The sequence below is a fragment of the Gamsiella multidivaricata genome (genome assembly GCF_025024155.1).
Source record: "Gamsiella multidivaricata strain RSA 2152 chromosome Unknown BC939scaffold_110, whole genome shotgun sequence".
Lineage (NCBI taxonomy): Eukaryota > Fungi > Mortierellomycota > Mortierellomycetes > Mortierellales > Mortierellaceae > Gamsiella > Gamsiella multidivaricata.
Window position 1 is genome coordinate 1 of NW_026251818.1, and position 8,183 is coordinate 8,183.

The 8,183-nt window shown below is 51.2% G+C and overlaps 2 protein-coding genes across 2 annotated transcripts; both read right to left on the reverse strand.

Moving 5' to 3' along the window:
* Positions 1-103: 103 nt before the first annotated feature.
* On the reverse strand, positions 104-1,551 carry BC939DRAFT_467567 (uncharacterized protein). Its single transcript, XM_051557799.1, has one exon. The coding sequence runs from the start codon at positions 1,415-1,417 to the stop codon at positions 269-271; it is 1,149 nt and encodes a 382-aa protein (XP_051406921.1). The 5' UTR covers positions 1,418-1,551; the 3' UTR covers positions 104-268.
* A 207-nt stretch (positions 1,552-1,758) lies between these two features.
* On the reverse strand, positions 1,759-7,653 carry BC939DRAFT_467570 (uncharacterized protein). The gene is made up of 5 exons (XM_051557800.1): positions 7,311-7,653; positions 6,245-6,636; positions 5,990-6,058; positions 2,281-5,874; positions 1,759-2,181 (listed from the first exon to the last, which is right to left on the reverse strand). The coding sequence occupies exons 1-5, from the start codon at positions 7,342-7,344 to the stop codon at positions 1,867-1,869; spliced, it is 4,404 nt and encodes a 1,467-aa protein (XP_051406922.1). The 5' UTR covers positions 7,345-7,653; the 3' UTR covers positions 1,759-1,866.
* Positions 7,654-8,183: the final 530 nt, after the last annotated feature.

The following is an 8,183-nucleotide window of genomic DNA, read 5'->3' on the forward strand; positions in this document are numbered from 1 at the left end:
AGAAGACCTACAGACGGTCTGCGTGGACATACCGCCCTCAATCTTGAACGGCGAGGACGATAAGAAGCAGTAATAGATGTAGTTCTCAATAAGATTATATGTAGTCAATGAACTGATCTTTGTTGGAATTTATTTTGGCATGCAGGTGAATGAAAAGAAAACTATGTACAAGATAACGTGGAACCGCAATGACCAGCGATTGTGAAGTGTAGAAATGGAGAGAGTGCAGGGGTGTACCGTTGGAAGCATGAGTTCGGCCGTCTTGAACCTAGTCCAGGTCCATATCCATGATCCCCTCTTCTAGTTCATCTAGCCGCGAATCATCCTTGTCCGCCCAACTTTGTGAAACATATGGTTCGTCACTGTCATCCAGCTCCTCAATACGCGCCGACGATATCTGCGAATCATCCTCCTCCTGCGAACTCAAGAGTGTTGGTGGTGGACGACGATACAGCACCAGCTCGTTGCCCTGCGTATTATGCAAGGTTGGCGCATTTGTGTGCGGTTCCATCCACCGCTGTCTAAGCAATGCGTCGACTCCATCTGCAAGCGTCATGGATTTAGGACCCTCGTATCGGATCAAAGCGCCGAGCTCAGCTCGAGGCATCTTTGGACTCATCTTGATCGAACCTTCATCCTCGGCCATCCAGGTATCTTGACCCATCTGCCACTGATCATCCCGATACTTGTCCTTGGACTTTTCCTTCTTAAACTCGTGGCCGTTCAGATGTAGGTTAGAAACCGTGGATCCAGTACGGCGTATGCTGTTCCTGTTCTCGCTGCTGCTGTGACCGATGTCGTTCTTTTGATGGGTATCTGTGCGCAAACGCTTCGCAGGGGAGGGCAATGCTGGTGCATGATCCATGACTGGTCGTAGCGATCCATCCTCCATGACATCATAGACCTCTCGTAACGATTCCGTCGATGAGCCATTTTCAGTCGCTTTTGGACGCCGCCGCTTGTGTTCGTTCTCTCCGAGGTTCAGGGCCACCAGTTCTTCGCCTGACGATAAATCAATGATACTGGGGCCATCGGATATCTGTTGTGGGACGAAACCAATTGTGGATTTCTGCTTTGGGGGCAGTGCCAGTCTCGATTCAGTATTGATGCTGTTGTTGGTGCTCGAGAGGGTAGGAGCGGCTGTTGATCGTCTGGGTTTTTTGCCGGGTCGTGGTCTGGCAAAAGGGGAAGCTGGCTCCTCCAGTGAGGCGTCTAGTGCTGCAATGAACTCGGGCTCAAAGTGGAAGGATCGTTTCCGCCGACCAGAATGATCCATTTGGGGCTGGTGTTGGTGCTGTTGCTCGGCCTCCTGCTCAAGCCAGGATTGGTGTTGGCTGTGCAGGTGTTGACCCCACTGCTGCTTGTGTTGCTGGTGCAGCTGCTCGTGCTGTTCGTGTGCCTGTGAAGTTGTGTACATGTGGTGGTTCCTCTCTTTGTATCGAGAGGGTGGAGCGCGAGCTGAGGGAGGTTATGAAAGATGCGTGGACAGAGGGGATTTCAAGAGCCGGTTTGAATTAATTTTTTCGTCAACGGTTTTATGTCCATCGCCAGGAAAGAACCACACCGAATCTGCTCGAAGCTCCAGGAAAGAAATCCCACGTGATAAAAATTGGGCGTAGCCGGCACCCGGATCAATTGAATCCATTGAGCTGACAGTCCAAGCCAAGACTTGGACAATGCAGCCTGTGGCACGCCTGCACGCCTGAGGGGATCTGGCGTCAATAAAGAAAAAGAATCCATTGGCACAGCAACTTTTTTCCCGAGGCTGATTTTATTTTTATTACTATTATTAGTATTACTATTGGCCATTATTATTGTTTTATTTACAGGCACTCTGCCATGAGCTGGCTGGCAATGCTCCTGAGTTTACACCGGGCCCTCACGAACGACCAATTGGGCCAACTCTACCTCCAGATCATCCTCGGTTCGTTGACCTGCCTGCAAATGCTGCTGATCTCCAAACTCCTGACCAAGCTCCTGATCCTGACCCCAACCTTGTCTCTCTAGCATCTGCAGCTGTTGAACCCTCTCAAGCTCAAGCTGCAGTTGCTGCTGGAACTGGATCGATTGCTCCAAACACTCGACATAAATCTGATATTTGACCATCTCCTTCAACAAGTACCGTGAACGCCTCTCCCAGTTGTTGAATGCCTTAGCGTAGTTGTTCGACTTTGGTGGGAACTAGAACAAATAGGATGGAATGCAATAAAGATTAAATATCACAGAAAATAGAACTATCGCTCAAAACGTATGAAAAACGGAATTGGCAAGGGATTTTACCAAGCGAGTCATGGGAGTGCGGTATTCCTGGTGTGCTTCCATATCTGCCTCGAGTCCGGCAACATATTTACGCAATGCAAGCATCTGCTCCTCCTCCGTCACCGCGCTCACAGTCATAGTTGGCACGGGTGCTGACCATTCAAACAGCGTAATGCTATCACCCAATGAAGTGCCACCTCCACTTCCACCACTTACTGCGACACCGCCAGTGCTAGAGGAAAATGATCCGCGAGTTCCAGATCGAATCGACGGACTCCGACCGCGTCCCAGAGATGCAGTATCTCCAAAAGAGCTCCCTGATCTGAATGAGGACCCGCCATTCATATCTCCGAACACATCTGGCGGCCCGCTCAAATAGTCCATTCCGAGTTTCATACCCGCTGAAGGATCCATCCTTATGCTCGCGGCACCTGTGCCGCCTCTTGTGTGAGAAGAGCTTTGTGAGGTATCTGATGACGGTGTCGCTCGACCTCCTTCAGGAGCCTGCTGCTGCTGTTCCTCCTCATGTCGAGCCAATGTTTCCAAGGCTCGTCCCCAGCCGTACTCCATGTTGACAACGCCTCCAACGAGCGGCTCTTTGCTAGTCCTAGCAGCCCAGTAGTTGCAGGTTCGTGTCCAAGCCTCGCACTCTTGTGGAGTGGATGTTTGAAAAAGGTATACGGCTCCAGTGTGTAGCTGAACCGCAAAGACATGTCGCCTCGATGACGAATACCCCGGGGGTGGGAGAATGTTGGTGATCGTGTGCTGCAAAAGAATCTCGTCAAACAACGGCACATCCGCTTCGACATCTCCAAGGGGCGAGGGTGAAGACATTGACAAAGAGTTTGATCGCCGCTGTCGTCCATAGGATGGTGGTGGGAGCTTTGGTATATTGCTATCTGAGCGGAACATCGACAGCGTCCCTTGATCCGTATCGACCACTACTAGCAGCTGACGCCAGGCACGGTGTTGAGCCTTCTTGTCGGTTCTTTCCAATAGATGCTTGCGCCAGAGAATACCCTCCATTCGGTAGCGCGCTTCGATGTGCTGTTGATGCAGCTGGCTCTTCTGTAGGCGTGCGTAATCCTCCTGTTGCTGATCTGCGGAGTGATGCTTCTTGTGTGGTTGCTGATGGTCCTCCTGACTTGATGGAGTAGTGGTAGCATGAGATTGCAGGGATATGAGACTGTTCTGAGATGCCGAGGGCGTGGTTATAGAAGTGGATGTTGATATGCCAGTCTGGGAAGTTGCCATTGTCAATGAGGATAGCCGACTTGAAGAGCTGTGCTGGCTTTGACCCAAGCCTAGGTCCCGCTCCCGGTTATTGTTACTGTTTGCCAGATCAAGAAGGTAGGAGTCGCTCATGAATGGGCCCACCATACTGAGTCGATGGTTGGCGTTAGTGGACGCTGATGATGGGGCTGAGACAAAAAGGCGGTCGCTGTCGACTCCCGACTGCTGCGCATGAGCTTGAGCGTTCAGTCGCTGGATGGCATCGCTCCTGAGCTGTTTTGTACGTGCGCTCACAGAGCTCCGTCTGCCAGAGAGCCCCAAACCAAACCCTCCACCGGAATCCTGCAGTGCTGGTGAAGACGAGGATGGGTATATGAGCCGACTCATCCGATTAGATGAAAAGATAGATGAGCCAAATCCAGAGATCGTTGGTGAGGTCGGTGGCGAGGATAGTGATACAATTGATTTCGATCTGGGAGGGCTCAACGTCGCCGGAGATAACGGCAGTAGGATCTGATGCTGCTTCACTGCCGTGTAGATGTCCTTTAGCATGCCCTCCACTTCCTGAAGCCAAAGCTTGCCGTTTCCATAACCTCCATTAGCCTTGGCATCCGTGCCCTTCTTGTTGCTGAATTGTTGGTGATGATGGCCATTAAAGGCCTGTCCAGAACCAGTGGCTTGGTGACTCTGTCCGCTTTTCCAGCTCCTGATGCTCGGTGTCGGTTTCTTGGAGGATATTGACGACCCACCTCCCTCGGGAAGCGACTCTCCTGTCACGGACCGTTGGAGCCCTAGACTTTCAAAACTGTCCTCTCCATGGCAACTTTGACTCTGCGATGCTTGAGACTGCACAGTGTGGAGCGTATTCTTGACGAATGCCGACCGTGACATTTTGCTGGATTGTTGAACGATATGCAGGTCTGTGTTGAGTAAGAGGATCGAGTACGTGATCGCGTGGACGATATCTTTAGCGTTATCAGCTCCACCTAGCAGTGACTTTGGGTTGCAGGTCACATATCGTTCGGCAAACACCTCCAAGATGCGATCCACTTCCTGCGTCTCACCCTTGAGGACCAGCTTCTGACAGAGTGCTCTAAAGGCCATGTCCAACCGCTTGCTCGTGAAATTGAAGCAGTCCATGTAGTGCGTGAGGACCAGTCGATTGAATGATTTCGGTGCCCCGAGGTACTCCGCAATCTCACTTCGTTTCAAAAATCCCTCGTCCTCATCATAGCACCTCTTTGCTGTACGAAGCGCCAACGCTGCGGTCGCATCCTGTTGTTCCTCCTGGGACATGTCGGGGGTCAATAGTGCCATGGTCGAGTTAGAGGCGAGAGGATGATTGTTGGCGTCTTCAGGTCCCACACAGATGGTAATTGGCCGCAGCGCTGCGGATCGAGGCCCTTCTTTGCTGCGCCTTCCATATTCTCGAGGAGTAAGTATTGGCGATGATGGTGTTGCCGCCATGGAGCTTGACGGAGTAGCTGCTGTATGTGTACTCAGACCATGGGCATGATTTGCCTCAGCGCTGCCTCCCAAGGCCCTTGCCTCTTCATCATCCCTCTCTGCTGCAGTAATCGTCGAGGGTACAAACATCGATACTGGTCTTCGCGGTATTTGTCTGCCGTCGGGATACTCCATAGGACTTTTTGGAAGCCCTGGGGATGAAGGGTTCGAGGCTGAAGTGGTCAAGGGGACCAAATGGAGATTTCCAATACTGTATTGTGAGAATCGGATTGAATTGCCCCGAGAGAGCCCCAGACTGTATCCAAGAGCGTCCTGAGCAAGCGAAGTCCTCCTGGAAGCAGCTTCCTCACTGTCTGATAGATTAGATTTTGTTGAATAGTACAGCGATGTTTGCGACTGATTCAAATGCATCGAGCCAGCCTCATAGAGCTTTGACAATCGATTTGAGATGCTGATCGGCAGATCCTCGTCTTCGTCCTCATCCACGTCCTCCTCCTCATCGTCATCCAGATCATTTGGTCCCCTCGATCGCCGGCGATCCAGCTGAGCGCGCTCCTGCGAAAGTGCAGCAAGACTGGCTGAGAGCGCAGCCGGTGAGAAACCTGGATCTGTGTCGTTGAGCCAGGATTCTACATTTGAGCCCTCTACGGCCTGATTTTGCTTTACCTGGCTGCCGAGTGGTGGCAATGACGAGTCCAAGGAGGTGAAACGATACTCCAACTCCTGTCCGAGCAGAGGCGAAAGCGGCGGTGGAGTATCGAGGGGTCCAATGAGACCCGAATGTAAGATCGAGGGTTGAGAGAACATGTCATGAGAATTTGTCGATTTAGTCGAGAGTGGTGGCGACTTGATAGAGGAGGCATTGTTGGACGCTGGAACAACGGGTATTGGCGGAGCATCCTTGTCGTCAAAGCTCTATTGACCATTTGCCATTCATATCGTAAAAAAGGAAGACAACGGATAAACATTCTCATTCTACGAGAATTGGTCTTTGCAGTTGGCAGACAGTTTTCTCTGCCGTGTTCTATACCTTGACAAACTTCTTGAGAAAATTGCTGCTACTCTTCTTAACGATCCTGCTAATATTACCAGCGGTGTTCTATATATAATCACATACGTAGAAATACGTGATGCAAAAGTCAAATGTTATTTCATTTCTTCAATGCGCTTAATGCTGATTGTGTCCCATGCGAAAAGGTGCTGTGCTCTCATGCTTCAAATGCAAAACAAATTAACCCCCTGGTCTGGTTCACACAGACACGACCATTTTCGGATCCTCCTTTACCTTGAGTCCTCCTGTGCTCTCGCTCCGCTTCCGTCGTTGGTGGAATGAGGAATTAGAGCTGTCTACACTGCCGACCGAGGGTTCCCCAGATCCTTGAGTCTGAGTCAGTGCTGCAGAAGCCGAAACCGTAGTAATCGAGGAGGAGGAGAGATCGTCGGGGGTGCTGTCGTTGTTGTTGCCGGCGGCATTGCCAAGATTGGGCGTACTGGATGCAGACTTGCTTCCACCCCAGAAACCGAACGAATTCCTGCTACTATGAGCCGCTGGTGATGATGGTGGCATGAGCGATCGGTTCTGGGAGAGTGAAGTTGGCGGTGAGTCTGGTCCGCCTAGTGAGCCATCGAGCTTTGTGATAGAAAAGACTAGCGTGGACTGCCTCCTCCGCTGATACGCTAACGGGAGATTTTCAGAGCATCCATCCACGGATACCGGGGTGGGTTAGTGTGTTTGATCTAGGCCATCATCCTAAAAATGAACATATATCCAATTGAATGCACCGAGGTACAGCTCGGTGAATCAGACCATTGAAGGGAGAAGAGAAGGAGGGGCAGGCGGTGGAAGTAAGGAATGACATTAACCTCAAGGGAAAGAATTGTAGCAAGGAGGTTTGGGAGAAGTAAGCGAGGTGCAATCGAGAGGGAAAAGGGGACAGATCGAGCGCCTCGAAACCAGCCAGGTAGCCAGGAGGGATACCCCAGAAGCAATACATTCCCCGCGGCGGTCCTGGGAGAGCAAAGAAGGGAATAAAATACAGATGCAAACAATGGGTGCGGTTTTACGCCAATCGATCGTATCAGTTGCTGACCCCACTTGCAGTGTTAGAAAAAAAAATGCGGTCGCCACCAATAAGCGTCTGCTGGTTGAGCAATTGACGTGCGGGGAGGGGTATAGTCCAGGTACAAATTGCTCTGCTTCTTTTTTTTCTGCTGGTTGTGGTTGGGTTTATGGTGTGAGTGGTGTGATAATGCGCTCTCTTTTGGAGTGTGCTGAAATGTCGAAAGACTGAATGAGAAGCTAAAAAAAAAAAAAGACGGGAAGTGAACGAGGATGAAGAGTGGTAACTCACAATTATCCTGCAGTGTTTCTGGGGAATGATGCATCGTTGTAAAGAGACAGGGTGTGTGTGTCTGATGTTGGAAGCCAAAGATGTAATTATGAAAGATGAGGAGCGTGCAAGCTGTAGTCTTTTTTTTTCCTGCTCGGTTGTGCCAAAGTGGTATGGTTGGATGGAGGTCGTCCTTTGTTTAACAAAAAGGGTATGGGCGGGCTCAGGTCATGGACTCGATGGCGGATACGGAGGAAAGCGTGGGATGCCGATGTGGAAGCGCAAGGAGAGCGGAGGGATGGCGGGATGCGAAGAGTGATGCGAAGAGTAATGCGAAAGCAGAGAAGAAGGTGCAAAAGAATAGTGAAAAATAGCTCGGCTGGAGTCCAGAGGGTGCACCACTGAACTTGAACTCTCTTCATACGGCCTCTCGTTCCTGGACAAGTGGGACCAGACTTTTTTTTTTTTTATTGACGCCAGATCCCCCCAGGCGTGCAGGCGTGCCACACACAAGTGGGACCAGACGAGCGGGACGATGGGGCCTGCAGATGGTCCTGTGACGTTGGGAGGTCCTGGCTCACACCGCTCTTTCGTTCTTGTCCCTCCTCCTCTGGGTGCATCGCTATACTCGGCGGCTCTTTCAGCTCGCTTGGATATCGGCCACCGCTGGCACCACCACTCAATCGATGAGGGGCTGCCCATCCAACAACTATTGCGCGATGATTGTCGCACACTTCAACGGCCCATTAGCCTCGGTGACGCGCGCTATAACAGGAACTACTGACAAAATTGCAAATTGCATCACCATGTTCGCAGCTGTCGGCTGTAAATTGCCCTTTCCAATGCTAGCAGGGGCAAACCGAGACGGAGGACCTGTTCAATCAGGCCATTGCT